Source organism: Bubalus kerabau, chromosome 18 (genome assembly GCF_029407905.1).
Source record: "Bubalus kerabau isolate K-KA32 ecotype Philippines breed swamp buffalo chromosome 18, PCC_UOA_SB_1v2, whole genome shotgun sequence".
Lineage (NCBI taxonomy): Eukaryota > Metazoa > Chordata > Mammalia > Artiodactyla > Bovidae > Bubalus > Bubalus kerabau.
The window spans coordinates 37,908,742-37,929,651 of NC_073641.1; the positions used below are offsets into that span (position 1 = coordinate 37,908,742).

Below are 20,910 nucleotides of genomic sequence, written 5' to 3' on the forward strand. Positions count from 1 at the left end.
ACAGTCAACTGTTACTTGCTAATGTATGATCTGAAGAATGTCACTTCACCTCTCTGAGTCTCAGCATCCTTGTCAGGTCATAGGATAGTTGTAAGGATTAAATGGCAAAAGAAATGTAAAGCATGAGGGAGCGTGGCTGGCAGGTGACAGATTCTCAGTAAGTGGTGGTTACTCCTCACAGATGACAAGAAGGTTTCTAGGTGCAGCCCCCGGCAGGCATCTACTAGACAGACACCACCTCCATCACCAGTGCTGTTAAAGCTGCAGTATTCTGGGCACTGATGCTAACTCCTTGCAGAGCAATTAAAAGGGCTCTAGTCTGTAGATTAATTGTAGGAGAATGGAGAAGGAGACAGCAAGTGAAAGAAAAGAAAACAGAACATGCCTAAGGCAGAGAAATTCACCCCGAGAGACCTTGACAGGAAACAGAAGGAAAATAGATGAAGAGCCAGCAGTTGGTTAGTGGAAGGACAGGATGCCGGCTGGAGAAGAAAAACAAACAACTTGTACCATTTGAATATACATTTCCAATTACATCATTTTCTTCTGCATTATGTCTCCAGGCAGTTGAGAAGATACAAATGTGTCATATTTATTTATAAAGCTTTATTGAGATTTAAAAAAAAAAAAAAACAGAATTGAATTTTACAGAGAAAAGAAGCAGGGGGAAAAAACAGCTGTAAGGTGGCTGTTTTCTCACAGGATAAATGGGGTGGACTGAGTCCATGGAAACATTCCTCACATGGCTGCCTTTCTGAGGATAGAGATGTATGTGATGGGGTTATGGCCAAGAAAGACATTCTAAATTCCAAAGGATTATACAAACAGTTGTTATTATTATACATACAGAGGCACACACACACACCAAATTAGAAATCCTTCTGAACATCAGTGAAATGTCACTCACACGGTGTGCTTTCGAGGGGGCTGCCAGGATGGAGCTACTCACAGAGGTCGGGGTATCCAGGCCAGGCGGCACACCATAGGACCGCTCCTGCAGGGACTTGTCTACGCCGACCTCAGAGTAAAAGACCTGGAAAAGAGGCAGACATCCGACGTGAGAGCGGGGCTGACACTTCTCCACCAGATCGAGGACCCAAGGCCGAAGCTGCTCTCACAACCACAGTGGGTCTTGACGTGAGCTGCCTCACCTCTCACACACTAGCCCTTTGTCAGCAAACATCAGACATACCCGGCTGGGGTCGCAAACTCCTAAGCCTGTAGAAGCCGGGAAGAGATACATTGTACAGTGGGGTAGAGAGGGCCAACCCACCTCCCAGTGTTTTTTTCTGAAACCACCATTCCCTCAGGAAGTCTTTCATTTTCCCACTTTTGCATCTACCTGTATCCAGAAATACATTTCTCTGCTTTAAAATGACGACAGGATAAGAGCTTGGTAAATGCCTTCTCTCCCTTGGTGAACGGGAGACAGGAGGGAATGGTGGGTCTGGGGTCTCGTGGGGAGTTTACAGCCCAGTGGACAGCTCAGCTCCAGCAGGCTTGTGGGCCTGGGGTGAGGATATATTCACAGAGATTTCAGAATTCCAAGAATTTATCTGAAACCTCCTAACTTCAAAACATTCACTCATTTTTAAAAACACTTTTCAAAGAAAATATTTTTTAAAAGACCAATCTTTCACCTCTCAGAGGTAGAAATGCATTCTCTGTCCCCTTCTCCACTTTACCTGTCCACCCCATCACTTTCATTCAGGTTTTACATTATTCTGTCCTTACTGACGACAGTGACTTCCCATCATTTCCCATGTTTCTGCTCTGGTCTCCAAATTTGACTGTGGGCAATTGGAGAGCAAGAAGCATGTCTTCCACTGAGTTTATATTTTCCCATCCCTGAACAGAGTCATTCTGTCGTTTTTGAGATTGCATCCAAGTACTGCATTTCAGACTCTCATGTTGACTATGATGGCTCCTCCATCCCTTATTCCTTGGAAGGACCGATGCTGAAGCTGAAACTCCAATACTTTTGCCACCTGATGCGAAGAACCGACTCATTAGAAAAGACCCTGATGCTGGGAAAGATTGAAGGCAGGAGGAGAAGGGGACGACAGAGGATGAGATGGTTGGATGGCATCACCAACTCAACGGATTTGAGTTTGGGTAAACTCTGGGAGTTGGTGATAGACAGGAAGGCCTGGCGTGCTGCAGTCCATGGGGTTGCAAAGAGTCAAATATGACTGAGCGACTGAACTGACTGAACTGAACTGAACAGGGTCAGGACCCAATAGATCCAACTGACTTTCAGGACACTTACAAACGCCCTTTAAAGGGAAACATCTCCTCTGGTTTCATGGAGGGAGAGTGAGGCTCCCCTGACATGAGAGGGCTGATATCAGGAGGCCAGATCGAGAAGGAGCAATGATGGGAAGGAGGTGCAGTTCCCCCAACATACCCACTAGAGAAATCCCTGTGCCCAGGTACTCACAGTATACCCCATGATGGGGCTCGGAGGGTGCCTAGGCATCTTCCATTGTATGCTGAAAGCTGAACAGTTCAGAGCATCCAGCATGATATCAAGAGGTGGTCCAACCTTGCCTGCTCCAAAACAAAAGAGATGGTGTTAGAAGTTTCATGCATCCCACCATGAGTACACTTAACACAAGATGTAAGAGTGTGTGCTTACAGATGGAGAGCATACTGAATGATGATTCCAGAGGCCAGAAATGCAGACAGCTGTCTAGTAGGCCACTCCTGTGTCAGCTGACTGCACCAGACCTCTGCGGGCCCCTCCCCACGGGGCAATGGGAGGGAAATCAACTCAGCTACTGCCCACAGTCCCTTCTGTAACTGCTAATATCTCAAGGACCAGCAAAGGAAAATTCAGGATAGCATAGGCCAAGGAGGGTTTCCCTGATAGCTCAGCCAGTAAAGAATCCGCCTGCAGTGCAGGTAGCCCCCGGCTGGATTCCTGGGTTGGAAAGATCCCCTGGAGGAGGAATAGGTTACCCACTCCAGTATCCTTGCCTGGAGAATCCCCATGGACAGAGGAGCCTGGTGGGCTACAGTCAGTGGGGTTGCAAAGAGTCGGACACAACTGAATGACTAAGCACAGCACATGTAGGCCAAGGAGTGTGGAATGTTTTAAAGCAAGATAGTAATGGTGTTTTTTTATAACTAAGTAACGTATATGTTTTACTGCTATGTTATATAGATACATTTGTTTATATAGCTCATATATTCTTAATGTTGAATATTTAATAAATGTGGCTTAGTGTAGTCATAAAATGGGTTTAGGAAATTTCAAACATTTTACTGTATTCTTATCTTAAATAATTTTATGGTTATAAATAATAAAATTTACATTTATAAAAACAACATATGCAGATTTCAAAATTTAGAAAACACAAACAAAAAACTTCCATCATTCAGAATTGAATCCTGCCATCATTGTAATACAGTATTTATACCTTCTCTTGATTACATGGAATTTTTTGAAAGATATATAGATATATATACATACAGACATATTTACAGATTTTACTGATATAATGTATATATAATTTTAATGTTTTATTGTTGATTATATATAATATGCACATATACTCAATATATTCATGTTATTTCAATTAGTATATATAATACATATATATATATATAAACTGATAGTATACATTTACTAAAAAAAATTTTTTATTTCTGTATCAAGTGGACATTAGCTCTTCCACTTAATACATGTGCCATAATTTACAATTTATCTCATTTTACTATTGCTGTGCTTAATTTCTTTCTGATATTTTGCTATTTTTAAATAATGCTCCATGAGGGCAGAAACTAGGTATGTCCTGTTCAGAGCACAGAGACTAATTAATGGAAGGGCTCGACAAACACTCCTTGAGTGAATGAATATTCTTCAGTTTGATTTTACACTTACTAATATGTCCTGATGATCTTCCTTTTTAGTGACTGTCTATAATTCTGTAACATATCGGTTGGGATAGTCTCTGTTGCTGCTGCTGCTGCTGCTAAGTCGCTTCAGTCATGTCCGACTCTGCGACCCCATAGACGGCAGCCCACCAGGCTCCCCCGTCCCTGGGATTCTCCAGACAAGAACACTGGAGTGGGTTGCCATTTCCTTCTCCAATGCATGAAAGTGAAAAGTGAAAGTGGAGTCGCTCAGTCTTGTCTGACTCTTAGCGACCCCATGGACTGCAGCCTACCAGGCTCCTCCATCCATGGGATTTACTCTCCACACACAGATATCTAATGTGTCTACTTACTGGGTTACTGACGGGCCTTCCATCACCATTGTTTTCAATAACAGAAGTACAGGCCTTTCTGGGGGACCAGGTTACAGAGGTCCAGCGCCAGCAATCAGCAGGAACTGCCATGCACACCTCCCACTGCCACCACTGCTGCCCCTCAGGGATTTGGCCTTCAACCCTTCTCTGGCTCTGGCTTGGTTAAAGACTTAAAGTCCCATCTGACTGGCCAAAGTAATGTCATGTGACGAACAGGTCACGTGACCAAAGGATCAGAAAAGAAATATCGCTTTTTTTCTGGTTTCCCAACTGGAAAAGGACAGGATGAAAGGAGTCTTGGAAATCGTTCTTCCACCAAGCCTATCTACTGCATAGGAGTCTCTCTAAAGGAGGACAGGACCTTAGGAAAAGAGTAGGGGTGGTGAGATAGCCAAATCCTCTGGTACTCAGAGCATGCACATATATTAACTGTTACTCTGCTGATCGACATTTAGTCATTTCCAAAATTTCACTGCTGAAAATAATGCAAAGAAGAACACCACTGTGTGTGTGTGTGTGTGTGTGTGTGCCTTTTCATGCACATGTCCAAGCATTTCCAAGATGGATAGCTATTAAAAATTATGAGTAAATGCATCATAATTTTTAATAGCTACTGACTTGCTCTCCAAAAAGGATTAAATAAATGAATCTTGAAGTACATTCAATGTTTTCATTTGGGTAAATAGAGTAGAACTTTAGTGTCTAAGACATAATTTTTCAACCTCCACTCTACCGACATTTCAGGCCGTGTATTCTTTGTGCAGACTCGCCTGTTTTAGGATGTTGAGATGCATCTCTGGTCTCTATCCACTAGATGCTAGTAGCACCCACGCATCATAGTTGTGAAAACCAAAAATATCTCCAGACACTGCCAAACGTCCCGTGGTGGGCAAAAATGACTCCAGCTAAAAACTGCTGATCCAACAGAATGCATATTTTAAAGACGTTTATGTTAGTTGCTCAGTCATGTTTGCCTCTTTGTGACCCCGTGGACTACAGTTCACCAGGCTCCTCTGTCCATGGAATTTCCCAGGCAAGAATACTGGAGTAAGTAGCTATTCCCTGCTCCAGGGAATCTTCCCAACCCAGGGATCAAACCTGGGTCTACCTGTATTGCAGGCAGATTCTAATGTCGCCAAACTTACATCTAGAAAATTAAGGAATTTTAGAAACTTATGGAGGGGTATGAGAATGCCCAGTATAAGAAACACATCTTCACCAGATCTGATTATTACTTTAAAATCTTTGTTACACTGATAAGAAAAAAAAGAAGAATATTTTAATACCCTCTTTGGCTATTCTTCCTCCTCCCTTAATGTGTTTCATACAGTTTTCAAACAGGTTGCTGCTGCTGCTGCTAAGTCACTTCAGTCGTGTCCGACTCTGTGCGACCCCATAGACGGCAGCCCACCAGGCTCCCCTGTCCCTGGAATTCTCCAGGCAAGAACACTGGAGTGGGTTGCCATTTCCTTCTCCAATGCATGAAAGTGAAAAGCGAAAGGGAAGTCGATCAGTCGTGTCCGACTCTTAGCGACCCCATGGACTATAGCCTACCAGGCTCCTCCATCCATGGGATTTTCCAGGCAAGAGTACTGGAGTGGGGTGCCATTGCCTTCTCCGTCAATCAGGTTAGTTTTCTTATTATTCAGTGATTGAAAAGAGCTCTTAATATGTTAAAGATCTGAATCATTTACCTACATTTTTTCCTATGTAGTTTTATATTTAGGCCAGGCTGTACTATTATCTATCACTGGCCAGTTTTATTGCTGAGTTGAGGTCTATGCTAATGAAATCTCAAAAGAAGCCAAGAATGGGAGGAAAAGATGGCAGAAATGATTTACAGAACCCTCATAGACCACAGAATAACCAATAAGCACAATCTCATCCTCAGTTCAGTTCAGTTCAGTCACTCAGTCATGTCAGACTCTTTGTGACCCCATGGACTGCAGCACACCAGGCTTCCTTGTCCATAACCAACTTCTGGAGCTTGCTCAAACTCCTGTTCTTCAAGTCTGTGATGTCACCCAACCATCTCATCCTCTGTCGTCCTTGTCTCCTCCCGTCTTCAATCTTTCCCAGCATCAGGGTCTTTTCCAAGGAGTCAGTTCTTCGCATCAGGTGGCCAAAGTACTGGAATTTCAGCTTCAGTGTCAGTCCTTCCAATGAATATTCAGGACTGATTTCTTTTAGGATTGACTGGTTTGATCTCCTTGCAGTTCAAGGGACTCTCAAGAGTCTTCTCCAACACCACATTTCAAAAGCATCAATTCTTTGGCTCTCAGCTTTCTTTACAGTCCAACTCTCACATCCATACATGACCACTGGAAAAACCATAGCTTTGACTAGACGGACCTTTATTGGCAAAGTAATGTCTCTGCTTTTTAGTATGCTGTGTAGGTTGGTCATAACTTTTCTCCCAAGGAGCAAGCATCTTTTAATTTCATGGCTCCAGTCACTATCTGCAGTGACTTTGGAGCCCCCAAAAATAAAGTCTCTCACTGTTTCCATAGATTTCCCATCTATCTGCCATGAAGTGATGGGACCAGATGCCATGATCTTAGTTTTCTGAATGTTGAGTTTTAAGTCAACTCTTTCACTCTTTTCTTTCACTTTCATCAAGAGGCTCTTTAGTTCTTCTTCACTTAGATCCTAGGAAGAGCACTGCTGTCTTTAATGGAGAAAAATTACAATCAATCAAGTTGAGCTACAGTGGATCAATGAGTGGGAAGCAGTCCTTGTATCCTTTGTGTATCTGCCATGGTTCAGGACAGAAAACTCTCTAGGTGTTTTTAGCAGAAAGGTGGTTACAAAATTGGTAGAAAGACTAGAGGAGTGGAATTCAAGAGTCTCTATTAGCTCTGTTTTACAAATATGTGAATAAATAAAGGAGAAAGAGAGAAAGATACTAGCTAGAGAGATGACAGCTAGCTAATTCACTATAGTGGTGATTCGGGACCAAGAAGTTTCTGCCTTCACACTTGACCCTGCTATTCTTGTTGCCACAACTGCCTGCAGAAACACACGGAAGTGGTGGTGAAGCTTGGAAAGGTTCTTGTGTTTTGTTGGCCTTTCTTGGCAGGAGAAACAGCAGCCAGGAAGTGGCCTTCCTCCCACTACTGCCTTCCATTATGTCTCAAGAGTGCATCTAACCATACTGGATATAATTTACATGTAGAATACTGCCTGCAAGGCACTCTGGGAAATATTTTTATTCCTCCAGCTTTGCATTACAATAATGATGCTTAGAAGGAGGGTAAAACTGTTACTGTTGAACAAGCCAGTCCATAGGCTCTATGACATACTGGTACCTTAAGAAGCCGAATTCCAATATAGTATCTCTTTTACTTTCATATTCTCTAGGAAAGTGCTCAAATCAAGCCCTTCTGGGACACAGACAGGTATGATTTCTATTTTATTGGTATAGTCTTCCATTTATTTAATTTTCCACATACCTAACGAGTATGTATTGGGTTCCCATACATATCAGGCACTGGCTTAGTCAGTGAGGCTACATTAATGATAAAGAGAGACAGAGGACCATAAACAAGTTAGCAGGACATCACAGCCTGGTGTGAGGAGCATAAAGGGAAGGATGGAGCACTTTGGTGGCACATAGTAAGGAGACATCTGACTCCACCTGGCAGACTAGTAAAAATTAGACAAAGTGAGGATGGAGAGGCATCCCAAGCAGAGTGAGCAGTATACACTTTTTTCAAAGAGTCAGGGGAAGAACCACATAATATTAAATATATCTGCTGGTGCTCAGTCGCTAAGTCATGTCTGACTCTTTGCAACCCCATGGAATGTAGCCCGCCAGGCTACAAAACCCATGGGATTTCCCAGAATACTGGAGTGGGTTGCCATTTCTTTCTCCAGGGGATCTTCCTGACCCAGGAATTGAACCCGCATCTCCACATCTCCTGAATTGCAGGCAGATTCTTTACAAGTGAGCCACCATGGACACCCAGTATAACCCTAGAGGGCCATAACTGAGGGGATGTGGGTAGTGAATGAGAAGGATGAAAGCTCCAGGAGTTCTGCCTTGGGCAGCACAGGGGAGAGGTGTGGGCCATCCACTGTTTAGGAGCACAAAGGCAGCTTTGACTGCTACTGATGTAGGAGGTGTGGTCATCAGCAGCTGGTGAGTAAGAGGTGGCCAGGTCAGACATTTGGGGCAAATACCAAAGCTATCCTAGATGAGTCCAGTGGTTAAAGATGGGAAATCACATTAGGGAAAAGAATTGAAAGTCAGATTTTTTTAAAGATAAACCTTCCTAAGTTTAAAAGAAGTAAAGAAATCAAAAGAAAAGTGATGGATTCCACTTCAGAAAACTTCATTATGCTTTTCAAATTTCACAGAAGAAAAAATCAAAACAACTGATCAAAGGGTGAACAACTGCAGCAGAATGACAGGCCAAGGGATATCTTTATTATAAAACTCGTACATATTGAGGAAAAAGCATATCCAGGCCCTAATAAATAGAATATGGAGAGAGAACTCACCAGAGGAAGTATAGCTTGTAAATACACATGGCAAAAGATTCCATGAGTATTCCATTCCATTTGCTAGTTATCAAATAAATACAACTTCTTAAAATTGAGATGTCATTTTCACCTATTAAGTTAGCCAAAATGTTTACGTGATAGTAACTAATGCTGACAAGACTACATAAATGTGCTGGTCTCCAAAAATTACTGATGGCAGAGTAAATCAGCACAGGCATTTTGAAAGGCAATTTGGCAAAATGCTGTACTATCCATAAGTATTTTTCTTCCCTTGGACTCTCAGATGTGGGATTACAGTTGACCATGAGGAAAGAATATTAAGAGAAGGCTGCTCCCATGAAGATGTTCTTCAGAGAATCATCTGTGATGTAGAAAAATCATAAACAGCCTAAATATCAGAAATAAGGCAAAGTCAGCTTCTGTTCTTCCCTTCACTCCTGGCCTAAAAACCATGATTCTTTAGTTTCTAAATCCACTGCTATCTGTCCATGTGCATTTTGGTTTCCATATTTCATCACTGCTATCTTCTGTCTGTTTTTTTTCTCCTCAGGTTGATGCCTTTGCCCCAGTTTACAAGTATTTCGGTGGGGTTTTGGAGGGACCAGTAGTAAATATGCTTTTTCAACCCACCATGTTTCACCAGAAATCAACTGATCTTTGTAACAGTATGGGACAGAGAAAGAAGACATTATTCCTACTCTACAGATGAAGAAACTGAGATCGAGAGTCTGTTGGTATAAGATCTCATTAGTGGGGCAGGAGACAGAGACAGTAAGTAACAAAGAAGAGAGGATCTTCTCTCTACCCCTTAAAGTTTGTGTACTCGGTCATTGGAAGGACTGATGCTGAAGCTGAAGCTCTAATATTTTGGCCACCTGATGCAAAGAGCTGACTCAATGGAAAAGACCCTGATGCTGGGAAAGATTGAGGGCAGGAGGAGAAGGGGGTGGCAGAGGATGATATGGTTGGATGACATCACTGACACAACGGACATGAGTTTGAGCAAACTCCAGCAGATGGTGAAGGACAGGGAAGCCTGGTGTGCTGCAGTCCAGGAAGCTGCAAAGAGTCAGACACGATTTAGCGACTGAAAACAACACCTCAGTGATTATGCCCACCTCCTCTGCTCAGCTCCACTATACTCTCTTCCCAGGCACTCTCATCTCTCCTCGTCATATACATATGTACTGGTGCCCCCCAAGTCCATCTCCCTAGGCCAGCCCACTCTCCCAGAGGACAGGTCTATGTACCCAGCTGCCAAGTGCACCCAGATGTTACGTGGGCCTCTCAAACTCAACACCTCCAAACTAAATCCATCATCTTTCTCTTTAACCTGAGCCCTTCCAGTAATCCTTGTTCAAGTACATGGTATCACCATCCACTATGACCTTCAAAAACCTGGAAGTCATGCTCAGCATCAAATTGATCACATGGAGTCCATGCTCTCCTGTTCATGGAGGCCTCAGAATCCTCCTCAATCCACTGCCTAGAGCAGCAGCACCACCTGTTGAGAGCTGCACATGCAATGGAACCTGTTTGCCACTTGTCAAGACTTCCCCAGATGGCGCTAGTGGTAAAGAACCTGCCTGCCAATGCAGGAGACTCAAGAGACTCCAGTTCAATCCCTGGGTTGGGAAGATCCCCTGGAGGAGGGCATGGAAGCCCACTCCAGTATTCTTGCCTTGAGAATCCCATAGACAGAGGAGCCTGGTGGGCTACAGTCCACAGGTTGCAAAGTGTCGGACACGACTGAGCGACTTAGCACACATGCTTGCAAGACTTCCCTTAAGGTTTCTCTGGCCTTTCCAGACCCTAAAGAGTATAGTTACCCCCGCTCAGCTTGCTCAGCCTGCACCCTCCTCAGAAGAATGTGTGTTAATAAACTATTACGCCAATAAATGGAACTTTTTTTCTGCAAAGCAGTGGAAGACCACAGGACTGATGACTCTAAATCTTAGGAGTAGGAGGGCTGTATGAAGGGTCACCTTGTCATAAGGAAGCAGCAGAGGCCTTGTCTTAAGGCACATTTGTATTGTGAGCACAGCATTTCTCTCTTTGTGTGTGTGTTTGAGGTGTCCTTGAAGGAAGGGCAGGTCTCCAGCTGGGAGCCGTCTGAAGCTGTATTTGCCCAGTCAGCACAATATTTACACAGAGATTGTAGGATCCTTGGAGTATCCATATAGGGGGCAGGCTGAAGGCAGGAGCACACCACCCAGTGGGTCCCTCCAGGCAAGTGGGGGTGGACCTGGAAAGGCCAGAGAAGCCAGCTGGGAAGTCTTGAGGCTTGGCCTAGTACCAGTTTTGGAGATAAAGGGACATCGGAGTGTGGTCCCCACCAGAATGAGCCAATCAAAGTATTTCTCTCAATCTCTTCTGGCTGGAAAAGTGAAAGATTAGAAGGGAAACTAACGAGACTGACCTCACATCTCTCCAACCGGTGCGTCACAAGGAGAATGTCCTATCACTGGACAGGGCAAGTCGAACCCAAGCTACTCTCTCCAAAAACTCTTAAGAAAGCAAAAAAACTTTTGATAATTCTTGGAACACTGAGTTCCTCTAGGATTTTATCTATTATGATATAAAAACATACCAGTGCTTCCTCAGTATTAAAAAAGAAATCAAAGTGGTAGGCCACTAACATGTGGAATAAACAAGATTTAAGCAGTTAAATACAAAAATAACACTCATATTTAACCAACAATGCTTAGAATGTTGGATTATATATTATACAATAGAAAGCTAGTTTTGAAGAACTGTAGCCTTTTAAACTAGTATAATGCATTTATACAATATATCCGGAAGCTGTGTTTTTGTCAGCTAAAAGCTATACTTCTTAAGAGATAAATAAATAAAAAAGTGTGTTTCTTTGCCATGAGGGAGCTCTATTCTTTACAGGGGCTTTCTTCTTTGGAAGTTTTTCAAAACTGTGTTAGGATTTTGCATTAGAAACTTCTGAATGATTAGGTCATTTTCTCATGGTAATTTTATTTCATAAAATACTTTGACTTCCTGCACAAAATTCATCTCTGATTCAATTAGCTTTGTAATCCAATTCATAAAAACACTCCAAAATGCAAACAAAAATATCATCTGTGACAGAAATACATTGCTCGCTTTTTAGTTATTTGACTTTCACGGAATGAACCAAGTAATATTCACTGATGCAATGGAAAGTGCCCAGACTAACTAAAAATAATCAAGAAATTCTGAATAGGAATAAAACCTCGTTTCCATCTTTTTGAAGCTTGCTCCAACCATTATTACTAAAGCAAGCACTGTGAATATGTAACCAGGACCTGCCACTAGAGCCACTCTCAAGGTGATGCCTTCAAGGCAACACTAAAAATGTAGGTTTAGACAGAGAACAGTGTTTGTTCTAGTTACCTGGGGATGAAAAATTGTCACACACTGAGGAGCAGCACAAAGTGTTTTCCAGAGCCCTTCTAGCTTCTTTTTTGTGGGACAGTTATGCTTTACATCAGGTTTCCCTGGTGGCTCAGACGGTAAAAGAATCCACCTGCAATGTGGGAGACCTGGGTTTGATCCCTGGGTTGGGAAGATCCCCTGGAGGAGGGCATGACAACCCACTCCAGTATTCTTGCCTGGAAAATCCCAACGGACAGAGGAGCCTGGAGGGCTACAGTCCCTGGGGTCACAAAGCATCAGACACAACTGAGCGACTAAGCACAGCACATGGTCTACATCACAATCTTGCTTCCCTCTGAAATCTACCATTCTAGGGTGTAATTCCAGAATATAATCCACAACACCAGAGTATAATTCCAGAGAGTAAGCCACCTTTCCAGAATGTACTTCACCCTTGCACAACGCCTTGGTTTACTCATTAGCTAACCACCGGGCTGGATTAGATGGTTAGAGTCCCCCCTACTCTGATATTCTACTCCCCTAAATATGACATGGGAACATCCCCAGAACACTAAAGGTAAGAGGGAACAGAATGGCTCAGAGCAGTTCCTGGCACAGGTAGACCTAGATAGATGTGGGCCTTGCTTTAGAAGAACCAGTATGGATACTCTTTTGGCCACACCAGGTACCTTGGCTTGAGTGTGTGTCCCAGGCCACGACGACACGCCTGTAAGAGCCTGGGGCACCTCCACTTGCGGACCACTTCCTGAGCACCCTAGACCCTGGGTTCCCTGCCCGAATAGTCCTGAGCATGCGTCCTGGTCTTCAGTGGCCTCTTCCCTGGGTCTGCTCTTCTGAGGGTGACCCATGCTGCTGGTGTGTGCACCCTCAATGACAGGGTGGCCAGTGGGTTGCTGTTTGCCAGGATGGGTGGTGGACGGAGCTGGGGTTGTTGGCTGGGGTGTCCACATGTGTGCACAGGCACAGCCTTGAAGGAGGGACAGAACAAGAGGAGCCCCAGACCAGGCCTTAGGGACCAGTCCTGGCCACGCTGCTTCTTTCAAAGTAAAGCTCAAGGAGTCTGAGAAATCTAAATTTGAACCTGGTTTTCCAAGTCATCATGAAAGTATATTGGTCAGGGCGGAAAGAGAGAAAACTGTATCTAATAGTTTACTTAGTGAATGGATTGTAAGTTTTTACAGGTGGTATGGAGGTGTCCATTTGAACTCTTGCTCTGGATGCACTAGCAGAGGGGCAGGCCCGCCTCCAAGAATCACACTGTTTCATAAAGGGGGGTTCAGCTGGGTTCATAAAGGAGGGTCCAGCTGGGTTGTGAGGGGATCTTGCAGAGGAGTCCTTCCGGCCCAGCTGGGGTCTTCTGGAAGAGGGAAATTTAGCTGCGAGCCTCTAACAACATTCCTGTTAAGAATCAGAGATGTGGATGGACCTACAGTCTGTCGTACAGAGTGAAGTAAGTCAGGAAGAGAAAAACAAGTATCGTATATTAATGCATGTATGTGTACGCTAGAAAAATGGTACTGATGAACCTATTTGCAGGGCAGGAATAGAGACACAGACGCAGAGAACAGACGTACGCAGATGGGGGCAGGGGGATGGGGTGGGACGAATTGGGAGTGTAGGACTGACAGATATACCCTACCATGTGTAAAACAGATAGCCAGTGGGCAGCGGCTGCAGAGGGCAGGGAGCACAGTTCAGTGCTCTCTGATGAACGAGATGGGTGGGATGGGGTAGGGTGGGAGGGAGGCCCCAGAGGCAGAGGATATATGTATACAGATAGCTGATTCACTTCGTTGTATAGCAGAAGCTAACGCAACATCATAAAGCAACTACAGTCCAAAAAAAAATTTTTAAAGGAATCAGTCAACAAGCCGAGCATAGCACAGATGCCAGAAATGGAGAGGGATGCTGGAGAGAGTGGGAGCACCACAGAGCAACCTACTAGGGTAACAACTAGATGATGGACTTCAAGGCTCTGCTCTCCCCTAACTCCAGGTGTGTTAGAGAGGGTTAAGGCAAAAACCAGCTGTTAAGTGCCTACTGTGTGTGAGACTGCCCTTGTGACCTTTGCTGTCACTGGTGGGAGCTCACTTCTGACCACATTAACCAAGAAAAGCAAGTGGAAGCTGTGAGCCTCTACTAATGTGCCGCTTGTTGCCACACACACCTGCACATATATACACACATGTACACATGCATGCACTTCCTCCCCACCCCAAGCAGAAATCATTTAAATCACTTCACAGTGATTCATTATTAACAATGATTAAATGCTCAGATCTTTTAACATGGGGGAGGACAAAGAAACTTAGATTATGAAATCTGACAAAAGCATCTGGACAAGAATATAGAGAGAAGATTTTAAGCTAGAAGTAAATTGAAAGTGTCACTCAGTCACGTCTGATTCTTTGCAACCCCGTGAACTGTAGCCCGCCAGGCTCCTCTGTCCATGGAATTCTCCAGGCAAGAACACTGGAGTGGGCTTCCATTTCCTTCTTCAGGGGATCTTCCCAACCCAGGGATTGAACCTGGGTCTCCTGCATTGCAGGCAGCCACCAGGGAAGCCCTCAGAAGGGAGATTCAAGTTCATCTAATCCAGCAGTTCTCTGAGGTTTGGGAGCATCCGAATCACTCCCGCAGACTGGAATAACAGATTGCAGGTCCCACCTGGGGGACCTGATTCTGATTCTGTAGGTGAGGGATGGGGCCCATGAATGTGCATTTCTAACATGCTCTTGGGAGATGCCGATGCTGCTGGTTTTTAAACCACAGTGTGAGAACCACTGGTTTGCCCTAACCTCTGATTTTAATGATGGGGAAGCTAAAACTGAGAGCAGCTAAGCATCGTGTGAGATCTCAGCAGCTGGTGAAGAGATGACACTAAGATCCTGATCTGCTCAGTCCCTCGTCAGATGCTTCGGAGCATCCAGCAGCACCTCCAAGTTTCACAAAGCTGTAGTGGCTTTCAATTGGAGGCTGGCCTCCAATCAGGTGTGCCAGTAACTCTCAGCTCCTTTGTTGCTTCAGTATAATCACATTCCCCTTAGAGGGCATGTCAATGGTGGTGGTTTCAGGAGGATGCCCCTATAGGGTATTTCAAAAATCTCTGAATGTCTGGGTCCAGGACACTGATGCATGGAGTTTGAAGAAGCTGTGCAGGTGGTCCTGATATACATCTGGCTGAGCCCCACTGTGAGTTCCATTCTTCCAGGTGGTCTCATCCATCCACACAGTGTCCCCAGGCACCTGCCTGATGTATCTTTTCAAGCTAACTAAATTAGAAATCTAACTGGATTTCTCAGCCTTGATGGCTCATAGATACTCCAAACCCCAAAATGTTTTAGTTTGAAGCCATCTTCAGTCTCCAAATCTCCTCTCCCATGTTCCCCACAATCCAAAAATCGGGGAGCATCTTTAGCTCCTCCCTCTCTCTATGTTCCAGATGTAACACTGCCCCCAACAGCCCACAGAATGTAAGCTCCATAAGGGCCAGGCCTTTTGCGGTCAGCCTTTAATCCCTGGCACCTATAGTAGTCTCTAGAATATAATAGGCAGTCTGGAAATATTTGCTGTCTGACTGACTAAATGATTGATCAAATAAATCCACATCTTCCTTCTAGTTCTACTGCCATGACCTCAGTTCAGCCTCCTATCAGACTCTACTGACATCCCCCAAATTAGCCATAGTTTGTTCTCCCGGATGTCCAAGGTACCACAAGGACCACAAGAAAAAAGAAATCCCAGTTGGCAAGAGTGGGTTGCCACTCCGCCACTAGACCCCTGTCTTGGTTGGAACCAAAGGCCATTTACTCGAGATCAGACCCGCTGAGGCCTGTGGGTCATTCCAGTCTGTGGTCTAAAGAGAATGCCTCATTCGACCAAACCCTAAGCAGCAAGGGTCTGCTGTAGGAAACAGGGTCATCTTTCCAAGAGGGTATAGAGGGGACACTGGGGAAGGACCAATGTGCTATTTGCTTTTACTGTGAATTCTCCCCATCCCACAGGCCTGAAGCCACAACCATGCAGGAGGTCCTTGTAAGGGCTGGGGATGATGATGTCTGCAAGCAGCCTCCCATACAGTCCACTCAGATGACTTCAGAGAAAATGGCCAGTGTCCACAGAAGGCAACCCTCCCTGCAATTCCTCTGCCTCACTGCTAGATGAACGGACTTTGGGGATTATTGTGACTTCAGTGAGGGTCTTTGTGAGAAAAGAAAGAATCCCCATTAAAACATCACAGTGATTGTTGCTGCAGGCAAAATCCACAGGTGAAGGCAAACTTTAGTGGGGGAAACTCTGGTAAAGAGAATACTTATAGGGACTTTCCTGGTGGTCCAGTGGTTAAGAATCTGCTTTGCAATGCAGTGGATGTGGATTCGATCCCTGGTCAGGGAACTAAGATTCCACATGCCTCCAGGTGACTGAGCCTGAACACTTCAACTACTGAGCCAATGGGCTCTGGAGGCAGTGTGTTTCAACTAGAGAGCTCGCATGCCGCATCGAAAGATCCTGCATATGCAACTAAGACCCAACGCAGCCTGGAGTGGGTAGCCATTCCCTTCTCCAGGGGATCTTCCCAACCCAGGGATCAAACCCAGGTCTCCTGCATTGCAGGAGAATTCTTTACCAGCTGAGCCACAAGGAAAGTCTAAGAATACCGGAGTGGGTAGCCTATCCCTTCTCCAGCGGATCTTCCCTACACAGGAATTGAACCAGGGTCTCCTGCATTGCAGGCAGATTCTTTACCAACTGAGCTATCTGGGAAGCCCAAATAAACAAATAAATATTTTTAAAATAGAGAGAGAGTACTTACAAAGACAGCCTCAAGGTAACTCATCAAAAATATCTACTAATGATGCTTCCCTGGTGGCTCAGCTGATAAAGAATCCGCCTGCAATGCTGGAGACTTGGGTTCGATCCCTGGGTTGGGTAGACCTCCAGAGACGGGAATGGCTACCCATTCCAGTATTCTGGCCTGGAGAAATAAGGGACTGTATAGTCCATGGGGATCACAAAGAGCTGGACATGACTGAGTGACTTTCACTTATTTCTTTCAATGACCATAGTTGTTTCTAACATGCGTCCACAAAATCTTTAATATTCTTCCTCCAGGAGGTCGAACTTAACTTTCCTCCCCTTCAGTATGGGATGGATTTAGTGGTTCACTTCTAAGGAATAGAAGATGAAAGGGAAAAAATGGTAGCTTAACGCTGGAGAAACCTGGAAGACACCACTTTAACCATGTGATCAAGGTTAACATCACCAGTGAGAAGTCATGTTGACATCATCATGATTTGGTGGGATATGAAGGATAATTCATTTCTCTAGTATGCCTGCCAAAGATGCCCAACCCCAGTCTAATCATTAGAAAATATTAGACAAATCCAAGTGGAATGACACTCTACAAAATAATTGATCAGTGTTCTTCCAAAAGGTCAAGGTCATGAAAGACAAAGACTGAGAATAGTCCACAGATTGAATGAAACTGAGGAGATATGACAATGAAATGCAGTGTGCTACCCTGGATAGATCCTGAAACAGAGAAAAAGACATTCGTGAAAAACTGATAAAATTTGAATAAGGACTGTACACTTGTTAGTAGCATTATAGGGTTAGCCTTGATAAATGTTCCATGGCCACATAAGATAATCGTATCATGGGAAGCTGAGCGAAAGACATATGGAAACTCTATACCATTGCCACAACTCTTCTGTAAATTTAAAATTAATCCCAAAATAAAACTACCAAAGAAAAAATATAGATCCTTCCCTTTTTTTTTCATTATAATCCCAGAAAGGAGACCCTTTCGCTCCTGCAGAGTCCCCGTCCCAGGCAAGACTGTCTCCCTGCTGGAGCAGAATTGTCCTGAGCCCTGAAAATCAGCAATGGAAAGCTGGTTATCACCCCAGCCTGCCGACCTGTGGGGCCTGCGCAGCCACAGTGACTCTGAGAAGAGCAGCTTTCACGCTTCCTCCTTTCCTCAGAAAAAGGTTTCTCTCCCGTTTCCTCCTGCCAGCACTGGCCCTGCACCGTATGGCGGCCCATCTGGTTGGGGTCTCCAGGCTACACCTGCTTCAGAAGCAGCTTCTGCCTTTCCCTGTGAATCTGGCCCCTGCAATTTTCAGGGTGGTGGCAAGAGGCCTTTGGCCAAAACTTCACCCATGGCTTCTTCCTGGTAAAGCCATGGGGTTAGTAGAACATGAAGCTTATTAATCAGTAGACTGGATTAGCTTGTATGTGATCGCAAAAAGGTTTAAAATGTCTTGTCCTTCAGGGAATAGAGATTTAAAAAAAAATTTTTATGTAGAGCATTTTTTCAGTTTTTATTGAATTTGTTACACTATCACTTCTGTTTTATGTTTTGGTTTTTTGGCCACGAGGCATGTGAGATCTTAGCTACCCAACCAGGGATCAAACCCACAACCCCTGCATTGGAAAGCAGTCTTAACCACTGAATCACCAAGGAAGTTAGGGAATAGAGAATAATAGTCATTTCAAAACAGAAATGTAACCAATCACCTCCCCTTTCCTAAAGTGCTGGAAATCTTAAAGACAGTAGTTTCATAGTTTGGGGATATGAATTTGCTAAAGATGATAATGGCTATAACTTGCTGACCACTATCTCTAAGCCTGGCACTCATCAGCACTTTACAAAGAGAGTCCCTTCCTCCACTTCCGAGCCCATAAGTTATTTTTACACAAGTAGGGAAAGGAGTCCTCCTCTGGGCAGACACAGATCCGCAGGCCAGGGAAAGAGGATGGAATTTCCACCCCAGGTTGTTGCATCCTCAACCATTCATGGATTAACACAGTAATTCCAAACTGGATTCTAGATCTCTGCGACTCCTAACTGCAAAGAAAAGGCCTGACGTTGTCCCTCTTTTTCATTCTTTCAACAGCTCTGCAAGATACTGTAATTATACCCATTTCTTAAATGAAGAAACTGAGAACAGACAATTATTGCCATGTTCAAGATTATAGAAAGTGGAGCAGCCAGGATTTGACCTCATGCCTCTCCAACCCCAAAATGAATGTTCTCAATTACTTCCAAGATTATGTGATGGAAGAATCATTGGAATGTTGATGGGAAGAAACAGATTTACTCCATGGGCAGTGATTACTGGCAAAAATCATATCCTACTTATTTTGTCTTTGGACCAAAACAGCAAGTCTTCCCTTGCCCTCCACCTTTTCTTAATAGCATCTTAAAAGGTAACATAAAACAATGGAGAAATTTTATTCTCCCTAGTTTGGGGCTAGGGGTCAAACTCATCTGACAAGATTATTCCCCAAAAGAGAAATAATGAGAGCAACTGAAATGGACCTCACATCTCAAGGAGATTCATGGGGTGATGAGGGTCATGTTGTAGGAACCTGGGCTTTTGGAAGGCAGCAGAATGTGAGGAATTGAGCCTGCGAGATGGAGGAGATGGCAGATCTTGGATAAAAAATGCCAAATTTAACAAAACTATGGAGTAGAGAGTAACAGTAACTGAATTCTGTTGATTCCTTACTATTTGTCAGTTACAGTTCTAGAGACTTTGGATGTATTAATTCAGCAATTCTTATAACAACTCTGAGAGATAGGCACTACTATTGTCCTATTTTGTAGAAGGAAATGGCACCCCACTCTGATACTCTTGCCTGGAAAATCCCATGGGCGGAGGAGCCTGGTAGGCTACAGTCCATGGGGTCGATAAGAGTCGGACACGACTGAGCGACTTCACTTTCACTTTTCACTTTCATGCGTTGGAGAAGGAAATGGCAACCCACTTCAGTGTTCTTGCCTGGAGAATCCCAGGGACAGGGGAGCCTGGTGGGCTGCCGTCTATGGGGTCGCACAGAATCGGACACGACTGAAGCGATTTAGCAGCAGCAGCATTGTCCTATTTTAGAGGTGAGGAATTTGAAAGAGAGAGATTACGTAGCTACTGCAAGGTGAGGGAGACAGACCAGGAACCAAGGACAACTCCAGAGCCTTGGGGAGTAACACATGGATCTTGGAGCCAAATTTGACTGACCAACCAAGAAATGGGGAAGAGGGGAGCAAAGACATCTGGGCTACACTAATAATAAAAACAAATAAATATAAGGACCAGATTCTGTGCTTAAACTCTTTATCCCCAGTAAAAACAATCCAAATTCATTTTACTGTTAGTCACTCAGTCATGTCTGACTCTTTGTGACCCCATGGACTGTAGCCCATCAGGCTCCTCTGTCCATGGAATTCTCCAGGCAAGAATACATTCCCTTCTCCGGGGGATCTTCCTAACCCAGGGATCGAACCCAGGTTTCCCGCACTGCAGGCAGATTCTTTACCATCTGAGCCACCAGGGAAGCCCAAAATTCACTTTACTAAATACTAAAATCTATGGACCTGTGATATTGTTTTAGTATTTCTAAGCCACGTTAAAAAAAAAAAACCTATCCTTTTGGAGGTACATAATTTCAATGAGAGATGAACATTATTTCTATAAAACCTGCTGTCTCTTCTTATCAGGAAAAAACAGGATAGCATATTTTATTATCAAAAAATCTAGATGTATAACAAAATACCTCTTATATACCACTTATAACTCATAGTTGACCCTTTCTATTTGCTACACATACTAATCTTCACAAAGAACTTCCTTCTGCAGATGAGAAAACTGAGGTTGAGACATAATAACTTGCCCCAATCACACACCCATAAGTAGCAGCTAGTAATCCAGGTAAGCTGGTCTCCAAAAACCAAGCACTTCAATCACTAAGCTCTAGAGCAGTC

General features: G+C 44.1%; 1 protein-coding gene across 2 annotated transcripts in view; it reads right to left on the bottom strand.

Moving 5' to 3' along the window:
* Positions 1-20,910, bottom strand: part of EGFLAM (EGF like, fibronectin type III and laminin G domains) — a 195,819-nt gene that overhangs the window by 125,153 nt on the left and 49,756 nt on the right. The window contains exons 2-3 of one of the 2 annotated variants that reach the window (XM_055554439.1): positions 2,441-2,550; positions 950-1,033 (exon numbers count right to left, since the gene is read on the bottom strand). In XM_055554439.1, the coding sequence (XP_055410414.1) occupies positions 950-1,033; positions 2,441-2,550 (194 nt within the window). Of the gene's footprint in view, positions 1-907; positions 1,034-2,440; positions 2,551-20,910 lie in introns of both variants that reach the window. The other variant, XM_055554438.1, reaches the window with a different exon arrangement.